Consider the following 22556-nt stretch of genomic DNA (forward strand, 5'->3'; position numbering starts at 1 on the left):
AACTCAAAGAAAGACTTGTTTCTTTAAGCGGAGTAGTTATTTCCCATCCCTGACCCACTCTCTTGTCAATAGTATAACCAGTTTATTATATATGCTCTATGGTTCGTTATTATTATATAGTAGGCATTACATACCTTAAATATTTTCGACCACTGTAAGATTTTTTACGTAAACATAGCCTCCTAGATGAGGCATGTCAATCATATTATTAATTATTTACTGACTGTTTAAAAATCCTAATAAATGTAATAAAAATCGACGATGAATTTTCGAAGACCACGCACCAGATCACGAAGGAGTTCCCTAAGCTATTCGGCTAGCAGTCATAAGTGGCGAAATGTTAGCAAGAAAGTGTCGTGCAAAGATGACGACTTGAATGAAGACGATGAAGAACCTAAAGCTGGTGAACTTAATGATTGGGTGGAAGAATTTTTCTTACATAAGAAAGCATGCACTACTAAATCGGAAGAAGATGTTGAAGTAAAATTGAGCAAAAAACAAACATTAATATTATCAACATTAGTACCTGATGAATTACTTTTTATGGATACGTAAATATCTGATTATTATATGCATATGGTGTCGCCTATATGGTGGTTTAATAATCATTAAATGGATACTTATATTTCAGATTTGATAAATCGAATGTAAAACGATTCGTTGGAGTTCTTTTGATGGCTGATGTATCAGGCTACACAGCTCTATCGGAGAAGTATACAAATTCGGGAGAAGGTGGTACTTATAGGCTTACAGTGACACTTAACACATACCTTGGATCTCTGATAGAAGTTATCTATAGCCATGGGGGTGATATAATAAAATTTGCAGGAGATGCATTCCTAGCTTTATGGAAAACAGATAAGAAAACGTTTATTAATCACACTATTCATACTGCAATTGCGTGTGCTCTTATTATACAGCATTCATTTGGTTCTTATGAAACAGATGTTAAAGTTAATCTTAAGGTAAAGCTAGCAATATCAGCCGGTAATCTCTTTTTTGCACCAATTGGCTCCGGTATAGATATGACTTACATAATTATTGGGCTTCCAGTATTAGAAGCAAAAGCAGCCGAAAGTGCCTGTGCATCCGGAGAAGTAAAATTGACTTCCACTGCTTGGGGACACTGCTACTCTCGAAATTACGACCATGTCGTTGATGACAACGGCCTTGTAACTATAAAATCAATTTTATATGATCCTCGTGAGAGGGATGTAACAAAACCATTCTTAGGTTTTGGAGCAATGGTGAGACAAATGAAAAAGACTTTTATTTCAATCGAAAGTCTTCCCGATATACTTTACACATCGCCTAATGAACTAAGTAATGCAGACATATGTAAGCGAAATGAAATTTTAAGTTTACGAAAAACAATATTGTTAGCTGATGAAAAGGATGTTGGATCTGAAATTAGAAAATTTATGATAAGGCCTATTCTAACTCAAATAGATGCTCATCAGCCTCTAAAATATCTAACCGAAATGAGACAAGTTTCTATATTATTTATAACTTTGAAGCCACGAGAATGTTCATATGCTCAACTTATAACAATAGTCAATAATGCGTATCAAATAACATGTGAAATTGTGTATAGATCTATGGGTTGCGTTAATAAGATAATATTGTTTGACAAAGATGTGATGATACTAGTAATATTTGGTTTAAGGGGATTTAAACATGAGTCTGAAGCGCAAGCAGCACTGAAATGTGCATGTGGCATAAAAAAATCTGTGTCTGCACTTGACGGAGTTTTAGAAGTATCGATAGGTATTACAACTGGTCCAGTATATTGCGGAGTAGTCGGGCATCCATTACGAAGAGAATTTACAGTGATTGGAGCAGTAGTTAACAAGGCAGCAAGACTCATGTGTGGCTTTCGCAATAAAATAACATGCGACGAAACGACTTTTATCAAAAGTAAAATGTCTAGTAATGGGTTTACGCTGCAACCTGCTACTGAATTAAAAGGAATTGTAAATCCCGGAAGAATATTTGAATATACAGAAGATATAAGAGTTAAGGAAATGTATGATATTCCTGTTATTCAACCATTATTGGATCGGGATGATGAATTCAACTATTTTCAAAAGTGGATCAAAGATTTTAATTCACCCATTAGGGATTTTGATGCATTGTTACTAATAGGAGAATCTCGATTTGGAAAAACTCGGCTTTTAGAATGGATGGCACGATATACAAGAAGTATAAAACTAAAAGTTTGTTACATTTCTTTGACTTCTATACACGCAGCAACGCAATATTTAGCTCTAAGTCAAATATTTGATCAAATATTAGATGTAAAAAATCCAGCCGGTGGATTCGAAAAAGAGGAAAAAATTGTTAATTTGGTAAAACATTATAGTGATGAGCTTTGTTATTTGAATAATGTTATTAAGGTGCGTTTTGCTTATCCCGAGGGCATGTACGTGGATGGTGAAGATATACAAAGAGAAAAAGCCAAAGAAGTATTTAAAAAAGTCCTAACGGCTATACCAGTCACGTGTATCATATTTTTAGATGATCTTCAAAATTTAGATGTTGCGTCATGGGATTTCCTGTTACTTATGCTAGATATGAAAAAAATTTATACAGTTTTAACAGTAACACGTGGTAAATTCAGTTCTGTGCATACTTGGCTCTATAGTGTTTTTATTAGTAGCAAAATAAGAAAAATTGTTTTAGGTCCATTGAATTATAAATGGATCGCACCGTTAGCTTGCCAAATATTGGACGTTGAAGCCGTACCACATGATCTTTGTATTGCTCTGAGAACAAAATGCCAAGGAATGCCTGGCTTAATAGAAAGTTTTATAATTCATTTGTTTTCAAGCGGAGCCTTAGAATTTAAACAAATTAATAAGGATGAGTTGAAAAACTTGAACGAGGAAAATTTACAATTTCCTGAAAGTTCGGTTTTACGTCCGATAGCCTTAAATGTAGAAGACCAGCCTAAATTAGATTTGCTCATACAGGAAAATGAAAACACCGATACAGCAGGTGATATAAAAGTATGCATTGTTACAAGAAAACAAGAGTTGAATGCGGAATTCAATGTTCAAAATCTTGATGCATTAATTATGATTCAGATTGATTCACTTACTCCTTACCAACAGTTGTTGTTAAAAATATCATCTGTTATTGGCAATGTACTATCTAGAGATCTTTTAGAAAGTATCATGTATGAAAATGACCCAATAACGACTGCAAAAGCCATAAAAAGATTATTTTCCATGCGCATCTTTTCGTGTGCAAACATCAGATACAAAAATTACAACCGCAAATTAGGGTCTAATGTAAGTATTAAGTCTGACATTTCATTTCAAGCGGCTATAACTTGTGAATGTTGTTTTGATCATGATCCAGAGCTTAACGAAAATCTTCCAAAATATGCATTCTGTAAAGTAATGCGGTTTAGAGGTAAAAATGCTAGAAAAACATGCTACGAGCTATTGCCACTAAATCAAAAAAAGGAATTTCACTCTCGTATTGTTAATTATTTAGAAAACAACAAGCAAAAATGTCCTGACTGTGGTGGCACAATCATGATAATCCAATCTAGTATGAATTTTTATCCTGAAATTCCGTTTTGCAATCCGAAAAGAGTACTCGAACTGCAAACTCATATTGAACATGACGATTCTGACTCACCCAATGAAAATGAGTTTGAGATAGTTCCTATAACACAACATGCCAAAAATAATTCTATATATGATATAGAATCATCAACTTCAAAAAGCACTATAGAAGATCACAAGTCAGACCAAAGTTTAAGGCCCAGCAAAGTATCTATACTCAAAGTACCGGTTGATGATGAGATTTGTAATGATGAACAGAATAAACGGCGATCAACTAAGAGAGTCACAATGTCAAAAGTTGTCATTGAAAACCACAGCAATGATACTATAGAAGGTCACGCATTTTTTGATATGTTTCGGGCTATAGCTGAGGCTAATAAGCTTAGTGATTGGCATGATCTTGGAATATTAGATACTCAAGACACCTTAGAAGACACGGCTGTTGATAACCACAAAAGATCGTTTCACATAAAAATTGAAAAAAGCGTTTCTAAAATCGATTTCAAAAAATGTACGTGCACAGAATTAAACATAGTTATATATGAACAACTTGTTCACCATGCTGAAGAAGCTGAATTAAAGATAAAAGTAATAGAATTTCTTATCAAGCTTAGTTCGCTTAATATATTGGCAAACAATTGTGAAGCTGCAATCACTAACTTAGAAAACGCTGAAAATAAAATTAATAATGATATATTAATGGGTATTTATACTAAATTTGACATAAAAAAGTACACAGGCAAGATTCTTTCATTAAAAGCAGCCGCGTATTTAATGGGTGGGAAACATATGGCGGCTAAGACTCAAATTGAAAGAGCTGCAAATATGTATCAGATTAACCTCAAAAAAGTTAATGATATCAAGTTAAATTTTAGTAAAATTATAAACTTCGTTAAGTCAAAACACTCAAAATATAAAAGGCAATACAATATTTTAAAATCTGATTCAATATTTTGTTTAAATATAGCTACTTTACTCTACTCAACAATAGATGATGAGAAAACCTCACGCATAGCAGCACAGCATGCATTAAATTTGGTAAAGAGATATGAATGTCCAGTTATTGATTTATGTGATGCATTCACTAATGCTATTCAAATTGAACTGGATGATGGTAAGGCGGATAACACATTACACATTGAACGATGTGCTATAAATGTGTTGAGAAATTTATCTAAACCTATACAAGCTGATGAAGTTTACGCTATAGGAAAAATATTTTTCGCTACTTTTCACGCACGGTTGGCAAGAGGTGAACTTCCTGCTGCTATTCGATCTGGGTTTCGATCCCTGGTTGTGAGCAAATTTTTATGCGCAGAGAATATTTCACTAGATATTATACCTGACCTTTTCTACTTATTACTATGCCGTAGACGAGTAACAGAAGCAATAGATGTTATGAAATTCCTATTAGATTTACATCACGCACAAAATGTATCAGAATGCGAAACATGGTACTACGCTTTATCTATAGATATGATTTTGGACTGCGGTTTTCAATTAGAATCGCCGCAAGATATAAACAGATACACTGATTTCGCATTACGCAAAGGTAAAGCAGGTGGACAATCTCGCAGACGATTGGTTGTTGGTCTGTGGACATATTGGTTGCGAGCTGAGCAAGAACGTAAAGCAAAACGATTGGAAGTAGAGGCCTTGAGTTGGTGCAACGCCGAAGATGACAATGGCTCGCTAAAAACTATAATTAGCGCGTTAAGGCTCGCGGAAGGAATGTTACAAAGTCTAGCTGGGAAACTGGATGATCTCAAAAAGGTTAATAGCAGTAAATAGTTATTTCCGAAGCTATGTAACAAATTGTTTAAATTTTAAAATTCGCTAGTAATATTATTATGTCGAAAAATATTTTCATAAATGATATTTTTACTATAATAAAGGAAACCTAGAACCACAGAACAGTTAAAGACATCTCTTTAACCATTTCTCTGCGTAGAACAATATACTAAAGGTTGATTGACTTAGTCAATGAACCACACATATTTAATATCAAAGGTATATCACTTGTTTAATATAAAAACTATGTTAAAAAAAACCCTAAACACCACTAACAAATATAAAATCAAAATCCCTTAGATTAAACTCTATGATAAAAAGAACATTTCATATTAAATGTTTTCAAAAATATTAAGAACTCCTGACTTATTTATTTTACGTCGCCTTGACCTCGGTCCAATGGGGTATAGCGAGCATCAGCTGCGTGGTGTGGCGGCTCAATCGAATAAGGCAAGCTTTAATGGTTTTTAATGTTTATTACTAATACATAACTTGCGTTATCGCTGCCGCCCGCACGCCCTCCTCAGGGCACATGAATGAAATGAGTGTGTGGGCGGGGAAAAATTAAAAAGCCCCAGGCAGAGGTGTCCAAACTTTTAATGTACTTATTTCCTGAAAATCAATATTTATTTGTTCTCACTACTTGATACTACATTGGTAACAAGTAGTGACACATCACATGATGTAGTACCGGTTTTTTTTAACATCCTGTATATACCTAAACACATTTTATCATTAGGAGAAGTGGCAAGGAACTCATTGCCACTCTTTCAACTTCAGTAATATTATTAATTAATACTTTAATAATACTCAAACGCTTCGACGTTCGCGTAACGTACATATAAATAGTTAAAAAAGTAAATTATGAGTAGATATAGATATCTGTACATACTTTGATAAGGTTTTTATTAAATATAATATCCATCCCTAAGATTTAGGATTAGTCGTCTCTGCTGCGCTCCAATTAATACTACGCCCAAGTGGGCATACTCGAGCCTCTATTTTATTTATTTCAATGTAAAACTACACGAAGCGTATGTTACAAAACTTCAAAGATGCCATTGTGTGTCAAGATGCCACACACACAAGCACCTAATAGTTGCCGTAATAAAAAATCTATTCTTCTTAGGTAGTGTGGTAACAAGTTGGAGCTTAATCTAAGACCCATTGTTTCTAAGTATTTGTTAATCAGTCTCATTGTGACAGTACGTCATGTTATAATGAAGGTAATGTTGCACAGGTAGTTGATTTGATGGAACTACGGTCTTTGGCTGATAAAGAGCTCACAAGACTTGAACAAGACGTAAAAATTGTACGCGCAATAACACCGAGATGGTACTTGTTAAAGTCGAAATCCTTAAGTCTATCCGGGCGATATACTTATGCTGCAGTAGCCAACAACCAGGTAAAAAATAAACTATTATAATCTGCCATGTGTTCTACTAACGCTCCCTATCAGCTGATACACTAATAATTATATGTACTAGCGTATTCATGTTACAGAGGACTAGCATACACTAAATGAGTTGAGTACAATTATCCACAACTTTTGTTACAATTTAGTACAAACAATCAAAAAAGACGTTTTCACTAGTATGGAGTACTAAAATAACCTAAATTATGAAACAAATTACTCATCGCTTGGTAGAATTGTTGTTTTCTTTTAATGAAGTGAAGTTGTCAATATCGAGATAAGATATAAGTCAGGTATTGGAAAAGGTAATTTAATAGTTGACTCAGACGAGTTGCAGGTAAAAGGGTTTTTGAGAAAAAACTTGAACGCTTTAAGTAAAGGAATCACTGACCTGTATACATACCTACCACTGGACAGGCCGTTTGACAGCAAACTTTTTGTGCCTATTTGAAGCGCTACTCGCGGGCGTTCAGAGAACTAATTTTGACTTAATACAAATGGCTGCGGGGGAACGTACAATACTCTGAAGCATTTTGAATTATTTTCGTACGTTTTCCGTGTTATTTATAGGTACTTCAAGAATCAACGTAATAAAGGATACAATTTCTTTTGTAAATAGTTTCCCACCATCTATCGATGTTTACTGAGGTTGTCATCACTAGTTTTAGTACCGCAGACTCTCGCTGCATAGCCAACAGCGCCAAAATGGCGAATATCAAACAGACACAAAAGCACTTTGACAGCCGACAGTCCAGTGGTATATAGTAGAGGTCAGAGACAGCAATAGATACTAGTTTCGCTTTGATGTACAATAAACAACTAAGATGATGATAGCAGACCGGGCCGAACAAATTGGAACCAACTTACACTATATAGCCAACTGTGAAGTGGTGCAGAACTATTTTTACCCTGGTTCTACTATGTCAAGTACTGGAGGATGTGGCGACGAGATCAGACGACGGTGCGCCATCACCAGGTCTCGCAGTGGAACGACTGGAAAATATTTGGAGGGACAGGAGGATTACCAAGAAGACTAAAGTCAGATTGATGAACTGCCTTGTGTTTCCAATCTTTCTCTATGGAGCCGAAACTTTGTCTCTGAGACTGCAGAACCGCCATAAAATCGATGCATTAGAGATGTGGTGCTGGAGACGCCTCCTAAAGATGCCGTGGACTGCATTTCGTACCAATGTATCCATCCTCAAAGAGCTTCATATTAAAGACTAACCTCAATTGTGCAACTAAGAATACTGAACTTCTTTGGTCACGTCTTAGAATTGAGAACTCGATGGAGAGACTGGTAGTTCAGGGCCAGGTGGAAGGCAAGAGAGTATGCGGTCGATTGCCAACCCGCTGGATAGACGCCATCACAAAGGCTACTGAGTCCACCATGGTACAGTGTACTCGCAACGCCTCTTACCGTCAGAAATGGTAGCACATCATCAGGAGATCTACCCTCAGAAAGGACATCGACCTACCGAACACCCCACTGTGTACCTCGTCAGCGCAACCACGACCACTCTGACAAGAGTGTCCGACTAAGAAGAAGGAGAAACAACTATAATCCCCATCGCCTATTAAAAGATCGTCAAAAATGTCCAAGTGGCGTTGTATACTTGTATATAACTGTTGTTAATTCATGTTCAAACTCTGTTCTATGCGCTCTTTAGCACGAATGCGAACACTAAGCAAGCACATTTTGCTTTAACAATTGACATATAATTATTTCGCAAAATGAAAACGTCAAGTTAGTTACACAAATTTGTTAATTTAAAATGGACTTACCTGTAAAACGACACTTCAACCTTTACTAGTGTGTATATGCTGTTATTTGGACAGTTTTGAACATTTTGTCATTGCGTGGCGATGTATTCAAAGCTTCACAACTTCACAAGCAACTAAACGAAAACTCTGCCTAAAATCCGCGTAGGCAAGGTTTTGATTCAGATGATTTTTGAGTGTGACAGTGAGTCTACTTTATTGTACGTTAATGTAGTTTCAATTAAAAACAATATTTCAACACATAGTTGACAACGAAATATTCTTTAAAATTTAAAGGGACATATCTTGTGCTATGAGCCCAGGGCTAGGCCCGATTTCCACCAAAGCGGAGAGGAGAGGAGACGAGAGGAGATAAGCCGCGAAGCTGTCGGATAGTTTCCACCAGAGCGGAGAGGAGATGTGAGCTGTATAACACAGTTCACATCTCCTCGCCTGTGTTTATAGTAACGCTTTCGGGTGTGCAAGGCGCGGGGAGAAGGGAGCGGGGAAAGGGCGCGCGCCTATACACATCTCCGCTCCGCCGCGCCACTTGTTCGGTTACCGCGGCACAAAATTCTATAGAAAAATAAAACATCTCCTCTTCTCTCCGCTTCATCCATTTTCACCGCAGCTAAGCGGAGAGGAGATGTGGAAATAACGAAATCTGATTCTCTATGGCTCCCACTGGTAAATCCCTTTTCTTATTTATTTAATACTTAAGGATTTCATTAAAATATTTTTCTCCGAAAAGGCAATAAATAGAGAAGAAATAATAGTAAAACTAAAAAACAAAAAGTACACGACTCGTTAACTACGCTTATAATCCGAGATTCGTGACTATATATTTTGAAGAAGAAAATTTCTCAAAAATGCGTTGAAATATTGATTGCTTTAATTGAGAGTAGCGTCAATTCCTTGACCAAAACGTTCAGCTAGTTTGAGCACGGATTACGTGTAAGATTTAATACGGATTTATTCTTGGTTATCTACCTACGGCCATGTCGACCTTTCTATTTATTTATTTTTATTTAACCAAGGAGGCTCCTTTGCACAGGAAGTCAAATTATGGGTACCACAACGGCACCTATTTCTGCCATGAAGCAGTAATGTGTAAACATAACTGTGTTTCAATCTGATGGGCGCCGTAGTTAGTGAAATTACTGGGCAAATAAGACTTAACATATTATGTCCCAAGGTGACGAGCGCAATTACAGTGCCGCTCACAATTTTTGAGATTTTCAAGAATCCTGAATTACCATCAGCTGAATGTCCTGCTCGTTTCGTCCCTTAATTTCATAAAAAAAATCAACAACGGACTAAGCCCCGCATCGTTCATAAATTTTGGTACAAATTAAAATTGTATAAAATAAAAAAATTATTAATTAATTTAGGCACTAGAGGAATCAAGGAAAACAAGGAATGACTTGGAAGAGGAATTAGCAAGGGCAGCCACGGGCAATTCTCAGTTTTGGATTTCCAGCGCGAAAACTGGGCGATTTTTACATTGGAGAGGAGCGCTTGAACACGTTCGTACGAATTGGCATCCGCTCATGTACAGGATAAATACTAGTCGTCAGTGAATAATTAGTAATAAAAATCAGAAATAAATGATTAAAATTAAGATTACTTCCTCATTGTAATATTTGTATGCATATAGGCTATAGGTATCCTTACTTCCCTACTAATATTATAAAGGTAATGTAAGTTGACTGTGATAAAATTTATTTCATAGATACACTAAACCTTGAATTGCCCATGAAAAGTTCCGTAGCAGCAATTAAAAGAATATAAAAGTTCTTGTAGTTCGATGTAACTTTGATCAATGTTTTAATAATAGAGTAGTTTTTTGATTAAGTTATAATTGATAATACGATTTACGACGTATTAAGAAAAAACTACTTACTAGATCTCGTTCAAACCAATTTTCGGTGGAAGTCTGCAGGATAATGTACATCATATATTTTTTTTAGTTTTTTAATTCGCTTATTTTAGAAGCTATAGGGGGAGGACACTGTTTACCACTTTGGAAGTGTCTCTTGGAAACCTCAATATCATTTTAGAATACCTATACACAGATACAAAAATATTGAGTTTCAATTCTAAGTATGGGGAACCCCCAACATTGATATTTTTTTGTGTAAAAATCTTAATGCGGTTCACGAAATACATCTAATAACAGATTCGGAAAAAGGTGACTGTGACATACGGACGGACAGACAGACAGGCATGACGAATCTATAAGGGTTCCGTTTTTTGCCATTTGGCTACGGAACCCTAAAAAGGACCCCAATAGGCTACCTTTTATTGCAAAGAATAAAATGAAGGGGTGGCAGTTTGTATGAAAACACGTCATTGTCGAAGATAAAATCATGAAACTGTGTATTTAGGCACTTGATAAGAAATAATTTATAAACATTTGTTCGAGCATTTTTCAAACCTTGACATCCATGGGGGTGAAATAAGAGATTAAAGTTCACAGGGAAATACTATTAAAGTGAGTGTCCACAATGACAAGAGATATGCGCTGTATCAAAGAAGAGCAGTTTGTATGTGTATTATTTGAAAAGTATCCTAAAAGATAAAAAAATTGCTTATAGTAAGTATTCAAGGCGGACGAAGTCGCGGGTAAATTCAAATTCAAATATTTTTATTCAAAATAGGATGTGACATCACTTATTGTAAGTCAAAAAAAACTACCACCCATTCCAAAATGAATGCCTCAGGGCTGAGAAGAAAGGGCGCAACAAACACAGCGGGCTTTATTTTTCATCATAAAATATGTTTACAAAGTAATATTGTACAATTAAACTTATTATTAAATAGCCTGAGGGCATTCGCTTCATTCCCAAGCCGTGGCATCATTAAGAAAGTCATTTAAGTTATAATCTTTACCACACAAACGTTTTTTAACAATTCTTTTGAACATTTTCTGGGATCTTGATCGCCCCACTAAAGACTTACTAACTCGACTTAGCCGAGTAATATATTAGAGTATATTTATTATAGGCATTATAAGCTTATGTCTGTTCCTGGTGTTACTATTATGGTTATGACAGTTTCTAGCAAATTCAATTATGTGCCTATGAACATACATTACATTATCAAGAATATATAGAAGCTAGTATAATATAAATCACAAAGATGGCAACGACGACAAGACCCCAAAATATATTGTTGGGAAGGTCTTGATGAGAAAAGCTTAAAATCGTTCGAGTCTCGGTTTCTAGATGGTCGGAGTCTAAAGCTATTCAGTTTCAAACAACAAACGTGCCACCAATGGCCATTTTGAACCATTTGTAATCAAATTACATTATAAGTCACCTTGAGGGACCAGCGGGTCGTCACTTGTTTTCAAATTCAAATTCAGATACATTTATTCAAAATAGAATATGAAATCACTTATTGAAACTGATTTCAATTTATTTAAATTTTATTGGGGATGTTAAAAATTTTAACAAATTATAAATTTAATGAACTTTTAAAAAAGTATTTTTTTACGATTAAACCTACGAAAATACTGTTTTGTAAATGACTACAAGGGTTTTTTGATGTGGGAGAGTCCTGCTATCGTCCTATGACGGCGGTACGATGGGGCCAGGGGGCCTACTCCTAAAATCGATATTCGATATATCGTGGCATTAGTCGTGTCGAATCCTACTCTTAGTTACATCGTATTCAATGTCGAGACGATGATTCAACGAACGAAACATTATTCGATACTATCGATCCTAACCCCACCCCTAGTTGAAAATATCAGAGACGAATATTCAAACTCGACAAATAATCAAACGTCACTTTTACGATAATATCAACGACACCTTCTAGGCTGTCGATGCTATTATCGTTTTTAAGTTCTAGTTGTGCTTTTATTTTGATTATGGAGACAATTTCTTGAACTTCTGATGTATATTAACAATTTAATATAAATAAACATACGCCATATATTTAAATATTAATTACATATTCAACAGGTTTTTTTTTACTCTCGGAGAGTATATTGTTGCGTAGCAACCCTTCGAAGTATATGACGAGAGTTGTCAGACTTCAAGACATTGTTAATTTCAACAGTGTAAGCAGGATAAAAATAGTTAAACGAATTTTCTAGTACAATTTAAATTTAAAGATGGAATGGGAGAATCATTTTGAAAATAGAACGGATCCCGGGGTATATAAGCCGTACTAAGCGTGGCCTACGGCAGTTCTAGTTCTGACTCGGAAGTGTAAAGAAGAAGAAGAAGAAAAGAAGAAGTAGTGAAAAGTGGAAGTGTTCCAAGAGGAAGAAGATAGAAGAGACTTAGTGTTCGGTGCGGTGTGACGCGTTGAAGGTACCGCCGCCCACAAGAGGGACAGCGGCAGACCGGCGAAGTGCAAGTTCAGAAAAAGTGAACGCAAATAAAGACTCGTTCCTATAAGCGGAGTATTATTTCCAATCCCTGACCCACTCCCGTTTCAATATTTACCCGTATATTTTTTTAAGTGCAAATTTTTAGACTTTATTTTGAATCAAATGAGTTGTCGCTCATATTATATAAATAATTAACACGTTTTTGAACTTGTTGAATAGATTAGAAAGGGGACTCCTCTGTTTTTCCCGGTACGCGGCGGGGATTCCCCGCGAGAGCAACACATTACACAAGTTATACATTAGGCTAAACCTATGGCCAATAATATCATGATCATGTCATGCAAAGAGGATGTAAATACTACGTAATAGGAAACGGGACTGCCTCAGCAAAATTTGAAATTTAGTTTAATATGAAACGTGCAGTCATTTGACATAATTTTGAAATTACAGTATCGCAATTGGCCATGAAGTATAATCCGGCTATGTTTGAAAGTAAAGTAAGTAAGCATAAAGCGTAGTGGATTTTGGCTATATCCTTTTTTTGCAAGATTACAGCCGTCATATGTCAATCTGTCAATGACTGCACGTTTCATACAATCGAGTGAATCGCTTTCTTCGTAGAGTTTCACTAGGCTGATGACATGTAAAATTTTTCGGCTTCGTTCACGGCTTTTAAATAATGCATAAAACCGGGGCGCGCGAGGCCGTAGGCTGAGGCTCACATCACCCACACCTTACGCCGCAGCGAGTCTACCTTCTGTCAGTCAGCCATTTTGTAACAAGTATGAGTTCTCACTCCACGCCGTTAGTGCTTTGCATACCTTTTATTGTTTAAATCGCTGAAGGACTTGGCAATATGGATCTTAGATTGCTAACAATTATCATTGATAATACAATGCCATCGATTTGGGCTCATGTCAAGAGTATTTTGGTCAATATAACGTTTGTATGTAAGAGGAGGACAAACGAGCGTACGGGTCACCTGATGTTAAGTGATCACCGACATACTAGGCGAGGCTTTAAGGTCGGAGAGCAGTGTTACGACAGATTGGTAAACGCGAAAACTCGAGTCTTCTGGGGGTAAATTGGTACCCCATTTCGCGACCTTCTTAAGAGAGGACTCAATAGGATATACAAGTTTCTTCCGGCACTGGTCAACGATTTCCCGAGAAAGAATTGCATGACCCGTGTATACGGCATCACCAGTACTGTCGTCTGCATAGCAATGTATGTTGGAGGCATCCAACGCCTTTTGAATAAGAGTGCCAGAATAAACGCATTAGCAACGGCGTCAACTCAAGCGATATCAAAGTTCTTAATTTGCCAAAAGCATTTACAGATGAAGTTGTTACAAATTTAAGAGTAAGCACATGTTTCGTCGTGACAAACATGCAAATATTCCATTGTTTTCATTTTATAATTATTATTATAACTAACATAAATCAATAATTACCTATCTACACATTCAAGTTGGCCAACGTAAAGCCATACCTAAAAGACCTTACAAAATACAATTACTTAATTTTTTAATAAAATGTTAAGAGATAATGTAGTAAAAAATAATCACATAAATAATCAAGAAACAGATAATACTCTTGTATTGAGTAAAAACAATAATTTTTATTACCGTTACTAATTTAAATGTAAATCTAAACACGGTCTCCTCTCTTATTTGTTTTGGTAATTTATTAACTATTTTTACACACATAGTATAACTGTTTTATTGGTACAAAGTGGTTGTAATACTCGAAGTATAGTAGTATCACGCCATGGAAACAAAGAACAGTCGTATAACCGGGGGTAGGCCAATTTTCGACTTCTTTCATGAATTAAATCAAAATTATATATTTTAAAATAATAACAACAAAAGATATATTATGAGATTCTCATTCCGAGCCCTTTCATTTGATATATTATTATGAACATTAAGGTTTGCAAATCTTATTTTTTAATTCCTTTCTGCCTCGAAAACGACCCTAGATTTTTCTAAATATTTATTTACTTCGTAGATCGGTCACCATCCAACAAAATTTCACCTGATTTGGTCCAGTAGATTCAGAGCAAATTGACCATTGTTTTTTTAATTTTTTCTACGGCGCCCTAAAGCCAGATGTAAAGATATCCAATACTTGATAGTATTGGATATCTTTATCACATAGGCGCAAAAAATGTCTTCTAACATAAGGTTGCAAAGAATGAAAATAAACTGTGAGCAAAAATTTGATTCAGCTCTAATTGTTATAAAAATATATCTAATTGTATTTCGTATTTTTTTAACTTAGTCTCGATGAAGTTTTCAATTACGTCGTGTCAACGTGTGGTCTTTAGCAGATGCTGTTTTTTTAATTTTATTTAATATCACAGATTTTGCAGATGTAAATATATAATATTCTGTATTTGACAAGCAAGAGACTATACACTGTGTCCCGGCATGTAGTGATAAAACTATAGGAATAGTATTTACAAACTATTTCATAGAAGATAATATCACATATAGGGGTCAATTCTAAAACCCAACCAGTCTGCAGCTACTTTTATTATTATCTTAGCCAAATTCATCCTAATTTGTACAACAACGGTGGTTTAAGTTTTACGTCCTGTAGGGGCTTACTTAATGTTGGTCTTTTTTTAAAGGCAAATAAAAAAATGGAAAATTACTGTTTTTTTGTGACTTCTGAAGGGATAAAATTAATTTTGGACAGTATTTGATCACCTCTGGGTGCTTTATTATATAATTGTGTAATCTTTTTTTCTAAAATATAATTATATTTGAGTAGCTTAAAAAATTGGTATACGAATCACTGCTCTCGGTCTAATAATTTAAGAGTTATTGTTAATCAAATAGACCCCTTTACTTACGGGCGCAAACGCAGGTAAGCAACCCAGCTTGTTGCGTTGTGTGCGAGCGGGTACGGAAACATTTTTATAGGAAATAAGAAAGAGACAATGATTGGGTCTAATAGTGGTGCAAAACACACTGCGGTGGTCATATTGAGCACTTCACAGCTACATCCGCCGTCTGTAGACAAGTAGCAAGCTCTCCATTTCAGCAGCAACAATTGTATTGAGACATTCCAGAATTCTGGAGCCATTTAAATTTGGTGGCAATTCTACTGAACCATTCAGTTTATCATCTATCATAGCCACCCATACGTTGATTGAAAACTCGTGCTGATACGATGCAGGTCTTCTTCTTCTTCATACGGGAGCTTTCCGCAACTCGACGTCATATGCGCCTATTTTGCGTGCGAGGGTGGTAGAGGCTACTCCAACCAGCCAAGCTCCTCCAAGATGTCACCCAACCTCTTAACGTCGCGGAAGACTTCCCGAAAAGCGCCTGGTGACCCCAGGTGCTTCGCCCTGTAGTTTGCCACCTCACTGCATTCCAGTAGAACGTGAGTGGCTGTTTCCTCTGCCCCCAGGCAACCTCTGCATAGAGGGCTGTCCGTGACACCTATATTAAAGAGATGCCTGTTAAAATTGCTGTGACCTGTGGCCGCACATAATATTAATCTTAGTCGACACCGATTAAGTTGTAAGATTTGCGCCCCACCAGCCCTTGGGTATGACCCCAGTAACCGGTGTTACTAGAGGACAGGCTTTATGGAAGCAGTTTATTAAGGTGCTGTTTAAGTTACTTACCTGTTGATCAATTGTTTCTATGCTGTCTAACCTAGTGGTAGGCGGCTGTTTTCCCAGCTCTAGTTCTACTAGAGATCTATAGAGCCTCTGGTCAGTCTTCCTCGGGTACCTTGTAGGTTGATCGGGGTTACTGGTAATTTTTAAATCGTAGCGAATCCACCTGTGATCAGAGCATGATGCCTCTTATAAGACATGCCAACCCGCTATTAGATCAGCGGCTCTGGGGGCTGCCAGTGTCAAGTCAATTATTGTTTTGCACCGCCTACCCACAAATGTGGGCTCATTACCTTTGTTTAATATATCTAAATTAGTAGTAAATAGAAAATCAACTAGATCATTACCTCTATTGTTGCTTGCTTCCATTCCCCATAGCGGATGATGGGCATTGGAGTCCGTTGACAGAATCAGTTCCCATCCATTATGTTCGCAGAATCTGATTAGTGTGTTGAGTCCTTCAGGTGGTAACGCATCCGCGTCATGCATGTAGGCTGATGCAATAACGATGTTGAGGTTGTTTATGTCTTGGTTGGAATTCAGCCTTATGGCACACAGATCTCTGGAACAGAAATCCACAAGAGGCTGTATATTTTTGTATTCCCTTTAACGTAAATGCAGGCTCTCACCTCTTCGAAATTGTTTTGGAAGAGCTTACCACCAATATTGGAGAGTCCGCATACGTTGCCGCCCCTAATCCACGGCTCTTGGATCAGTGCAATGGCTAGTGTAGTAGATGCAACCTCCAACCATCTTCGAAGGTGAGCCGTCGCAGTAATGCTATGATGGAGGTTGCATTGTAAAATCCGTATTTTCTTATTGGGGGAAAGGGGCTCCATTGAGATCATCTTCCTCCCCCAGCCCAAGTTTGGTCAGGTCAAGGAGCTCATCGTCGCTTGATGTTTCGACGGCTCGACTCGACCCAGCCTGTGAGGTCTCCTTGTTTGGGGACGGTGGGACTACAGGTTTTGCGGCAGCTGCCGCGACCCGCATCCCCCCTGACTCGTTCGGAGAATCTATAGGGGTATCCACGAACCTCCCCTTGGCATCATGGAATTTTAGCTACACTGCACCCAGCCGATAGCCGAGGCGGCGCTTCCTCTCCAGTACACTTTGCACGATATCGTTGGGGATACTCACCACCACAAATGTCACCCTATCCTGCGGTATAATGGTGTGGACACGCCATCGCTCCACTTGTGCCCATGGGTTCCCCAGTCTAAGGCACATACCAATGAGCACTTGGTCCCCATCGTGTTCGTGTGGTAGACGGATGCCGCAGCGTACCATCTTCGGTATATCTTTTGCATCTATGACCGTGAGTCTGCCCACCCCTGGCAGATCCAGCTCCGAACAAACCCCGACGGTCCACTCCACTGCCTCCTGATTTTCACAGTAGAGGCGAAGCGAGCCGTCATAGTAGGTCGGCTTCCGCATGAAGATGGGGCCCTCAACGGTCATTATTTGTTTTCTGGCTGTCGCGATGAACGCATCGCCAGGTGTTTTTCGACTATGGCAGCCGTCTCTTTAGTAATATAGCCCGTTGCCGATGTGATGACGAGCTCAGCCTTGGGTTTGTCTGCAGATGCTGCCTCGGCATAAGTCGTCGATCTCGTGTCTTGGGCTGGAGTCAGTCTAGGCTTCATGGGCTCGCCTCGAGGAGGTAGGGTCTCGTCGAGCCTAGCCCTCTTTGTTTTGCCTTTGTCCTGTCCACTTTCCTTCTCGGACTGGCCAGTCGCCTTGGTTTCCAGCACAGTCTTACGGAAAATGGCTTTTGTCGTGGACGGTCCTGGTGTTTCGGTTCGTCTGTCGGTTTGTGTTTTTGGGGGAGAGGTGAGTGATTGAGTTTGGGGCTCACGTTTTGCTCGCCTCTTCTCCTTCTTTTTGAGTAACTTTTTGTGTTTTCGCGAGAGCCCGGGTTCACTCGCCAAGCCACTAGGCCGCTGAGCCAATTTGGGAGTGGTTGTAGCAGACCTGTTTTTTGGCGCGTTCACCTGGGCCCATTTGAGCTCGAAGTAACTTATGTTGTGTGTTTGGGAGGGTTCCATAGACCCTGTTTGCACCACCTCCATAGCGGAAGTAGCAGCTGTTGCTTTAGATGTTGAAGGGATGGCCAGTGCGGCTTTCCCTTCAGGTTTTCTCTCGGGATGCCCCTCGGGTGTGTCAGCGATGCAGGTCTTGTTGCATGAGAATTTTCCGGATCGTGTGTAAATTGCAAGAAATCGTTATCCCCGCTCTCGTAAATTTTACCTCGTCTGTACACATTATTAGTCTGATAAAATTTCTATTCTTATCTTCTATGCGAAACACGAGCAACTGGTAATCGCCTAATCCCTTGTTCAGCTACTCGATTGTGAACGATGATAAACGTACGGATGTCAGGTGTTGGTCCTCGTGGAGAGCGCCGACGTTATTCTCGCACCGCAACACTTGCGTTGCCATCGCACAGACCGTACTGCTTTCCATCCATCCTCTCAAATCCATGTCGCTGAAAAAGTAGGTTTCCAATTATACTCAAGTTAAGAGAAACCTTGAAGGAGTGCTATAATCTCAACATCAACATAGTTCTAGCGAAGATACTAGGCCATACCGGTATACTTGGTAATGAAAATGCCGATGCTTGTGCCAGTTTAGCTGCTCATACAGGTTACCAACAACATTCTCAAATCTTCTCTCATGACCTGTGCACAACCTTGAAAACAAAGATGTTTGAGAGTTGGTCCAACATAATATGGCAGATTTCCAAAACTTCTAAAGGCATCTTTTAAGGTGACATTCAACCCGTAAACCCTTTAAAACCGTGGTTCTCGAAATTTAGAAGCCCCAATAAAACAATATTATCAACAGTTTCCCGCTTACGCTTAAACCACTCTTGCACTCCAGTTCCTTGCCAAGCTTAAAATTAGAGACCATTGTTCTTTAAGTAAGTACAAGGAAGTTGTACAATTTCATACCTCCTGAAATCGCCCATGAACCCTAGTTTTCACTCCTTTTGTAGATATTTTATGTAAATATAATAAGCAAAATAATATTAAGTTATGACTAACATAGTAAATGTTTTATGTAATATTATTGTCCATTACTTATAATATAACAGCATGTAAAATATCCGAGATTTCAGGTAGTATAAGAAAATAAAACTGTTTTTAATCTGGGCACCGATCACTACCGTAATCACTTGCAAATTTGTTAACACCGATCAAATAACACACTCTAAGCTTGGTGGTCTACTGAAACGTGAAATTGACCGAGTTGTGGTGCCCCTTCCCATAAATAAGAGTATTATCTATATTCTATGCCCCTTCCACAGAAGCGACACTAGAAAGAATAAGTTCTACTTTATCTGTCACTGTTAGTGATCAATAATTAATTGTTCAACCTCGTAGTAATTGAGTACCTAGCTCTGCTATTATTATTATCTTACAATAATAATTATTGATAGTTGATACCAATTGATACCGTACCGTAATATCAACCAAGAACATAGCAATTAGAATTTAATAAAATAATTTATCTATTCTAAAATCGACTATGTAAAAATTAGCCTTATATTGTTATGTACCTAGGTACATATTTATTAAAAATCGTTAAACTTTTAAATTCTGCGTGATAAATTTTATCCAGTTATGTCACAATAAACTTTGTAGACTTGTAGATATTATAACTTGTGTGTGTGGTTTCAAATATATTGATAACTTTGCTTATATTATATATACGCGTATATAAAATATAAGGTTGATAAGTTTTGTTATCAGTGTCTATAACAAAAACAATGATAATGTAACTGGATGGTAACTGGGATCTTCTGAACAGTTATTATTAAGTCATTTTAACATTACCTAAATATTCTTCATACTATATTATTAAAACTCATATATTATATCAAAAGTTGGTTGGTAATTGATATTACATACCTACGTGAAACATGCCACAAAAAGTAGGCTTTTTAGGATTTATTGCTTATTCTGTGTCCCTTAATGAGTTAGTTGTTTTTAATGGATATTTAACAGTAGAAAGTGGAGTGGTAAGTTTTCATTTCAATAATAATTGTAGCTACAGTATCAATAATTAGTTAAATTATTTTATTACAGAAATATACACTAATTATTTAGTTTTAATAAATTATTATTAATTTGTAGATAACTAGAATGGGCCTAAGAGAAGAGTTTGAAAGCCTTAAGTATTCTGGGAGCTTATCTGGTTTTAACATCAAATATATGGGAACTAATCAAATTCTTATACCAGGATTTGTGGACTGCCACACACATGCACCACAATTTCCGAATATAGGTTTGGGACTAGACAAACCTCTAATGGAATGGCTAGATAAATATACATTTCCTTTAGAGAGACGATATTCAGATCTCCAATTTGCAGCTGATGTGTATACTAAAGTGGTTGTGAGTTTTATTATCTACATAATATTTAGAGACGTAGGAACACTAACAGCCGGTTTCAATAACCTATCTATCCTTAATGTAACAGTAGAGATAGACAAATCTATCCTTTTACACTTACTTACATTTCAATAACCTATTGACAGATAGCATTGGACTATAACTATATTGGACATAAATATGGATAGATAAGATCTTGTCACTAAACGGTGACAGCAATGTATCCGTAAGTTAAACTAAGGAAAGAAAGGTTATTGAAAACAGTCTTAAATGTATGTAACTTTAGCCTTTATTTATAAATTACCCGAACACTATAATTATTCGGGTAACATCCGCACGTAACCTTGGAGTTCTACTGGATGGTGAACAATAGTTTGTGGAACATGTGAATACTAAAATTAGAACAGCTTTTTTTAAATTAAAGACCTTGTATCAAATTAGAAACTATCTTAAAGAAGACTGTGGTACTATCTCAGTTCAATTACTCTAGCTCCGTCTATGGGCCGAGGTTGACCTCTAGCGCAGAGAGGGCTACACAGAGAGAGCAAAACTCATGTGTACGCTTTTGTTTCAACATACTCAGGAAAGCATATATAACTCCCTAGTTGAATAGCAAGGGCATCCTGAAAATGAGTGCAAGAAGACAACTTCACTATGCTTGTTTAACTCAAAAGGTTATTTGGAACAAGAAGCCTGAATATTTATTTGAAAAGCTCCGTTGGGTTAAAGATTTCAACATACAACACAACTTGCGTGCTAACAGACAACTCGGCCTTATAATCCCTAAGCACAAAACAGCTCGGTTTAAGGGATCTTTCAAATTCTCTGCAGCAAAAATATGGCATGACTTACCTCCTCCTCTAAAGAAACAAATGAGTATCGAGTCCCTTAAAAAAAATTATTATTATTTGAAGAGGGTGGCTATTTCCTAGTCCTAAAAGATTCCTAGTAACACTGCGTCAAAAATTGAACTATTGTATTCACCACTCATACTAAAGCTCGTCGTCAAGCCCTGCCGCCTTTACGAACCGCAGTAGTTCCTTGACGCGAGTGTTGCAAACACTATCTAGTGGCACGAAGTAGTCGCCAAAGATTGTGTTACGCTTATGCATTAATGGGCCGCAGTCGCAGAGTAGATGAATAGGTGTTTCATCATCCTCAAGGCAGAACCTGCAAGTTTTGTCGCTTTTGATGCCGACCACACTGAGGTGCTTGTTTAGGCGACAGTGCCCGGTTAGCATCCTAGTGAGTATGCATAGATTTTTCCTGTTCAAAGACTATTGACTAACTTAGACGACGTCAAGTCAGCGTCTAAAGCCAACAATGCTGCCTGACTGCTGAAATGCTGCTTTAAAAAAAATACCGTTTTGCTCTACTAAAAAAGCAACTTGCTGCGGAGAAATTGAACCACTTCCACTGGAAATATCTTTCTCTAAAAGATTTTTCTGTGTACGAACATAAACACATGCACACACTCATGCACATACCTAAACACACACATACATACACACACATTTACATACACTTGCAAGGGTAATCAGAATATTTTTTTTTTCTAATATTACATTTTATAAAAAAAAGATAGCTTAAGTAGGTAATTGGGGAGCCACAATACATCCACTCTTGGTCAACACTTT

The 22556-nt window shown here is 37.3% G+C and overlaps 2 protein-coding genes across 4 annotated transcripts in view; both read left to right on the plus strand.

Moving 5' to 3' along the window:
- The first annotated feature begins 238 nt into the window (after positions 1 to 238).
- On the plus strand, positions 239 to 10167 carry LOC126975489 (adenylate cyclase type 10-like). Of its 2 annotated transcripts, XM_050823415.1 has the most exons (5): positions 239 to 551; positions 632 to 2610; positions 2683 to 5348; positions 6607 to 6771; positions 9933 to 10167. In XM_050823415.1, exons 1-5 carry the CDS (start codon positions 262 to 264, stop codon positions 10119 to 10121), a joined length of 5289 nt encoding a protein of 1762 aa, XP_050679372.1. In that variant the 5' UTR covers positions 239 to 261; the 3' UTR covers positions 10122 to 10167. The 2 variants fall into 2 exon arrangements, with proteins under 2 accessions (XP_050679372.1, XP_050679362.1); XM_050823405.1 differs by having other exon boundaries at positions 632 to 5348.
- Positions 10168 to 19897: 9730 nt separating this feature from the next.
- The window catches only part of LOC126976118 (guanine deaminase), a 338523-nt gene continuing 335864 nt past the window's right edge, over positions 19898 to 22556 (plus strand). For both annotated transcript variants that reach the window (XR_007731843.1, XM_050824316.1), the window contains exons 1-2: positions 19898 to 20546; positions 20662 to 20922. Coding sequence is in view for 1 of the 2 variants with exons in the window: in XM_050824316.1 (XP_050680273.1) it covers positions 20448 to 20546; positions 20662 to 20922 (360 nt within the window). In the remaining variant the exon portion in view is untranslated. The remainder of the gene's footprint in view (positions 20547 to 20661; positions 20923 to 22556) is intronic.

The sequence above is a fragment of the Leptidea sinapis genome, chromosome 2, assembly GCF_905404315.1.
Source record: "Leptidea sinapis chromosome 2, ilLepSina1.1, whole genome shotgun sequence".
NCBI lineage: Eukaryota > Metazoa > Arthropoda > Insecta > Lepidoptera > Pieridae > Leptidea > Leptidea sinapis.

Coding starts and splice junctions, on each gene's coding strand:
- LOC126975489 (XM_050823405.1), top strand. CDS start 262: ATGAATTTTCGAAGACCACGCACCAGATCACGAAGGAGTTCCCTAAGC. Junction 552..631: donor GAATTACTTTTTATGGATAC/GTAAATATCTGA, acceptor CTTATATTTCAG/ATTTGATAAATCGAATGTAA. Junction 5,349..6,606: donor AACTGGATGATCTCAAAAAG/GTTAATAGCAGT, acceptor AATGTTGCACAG/GTAGTTGATTTGATGGAACT.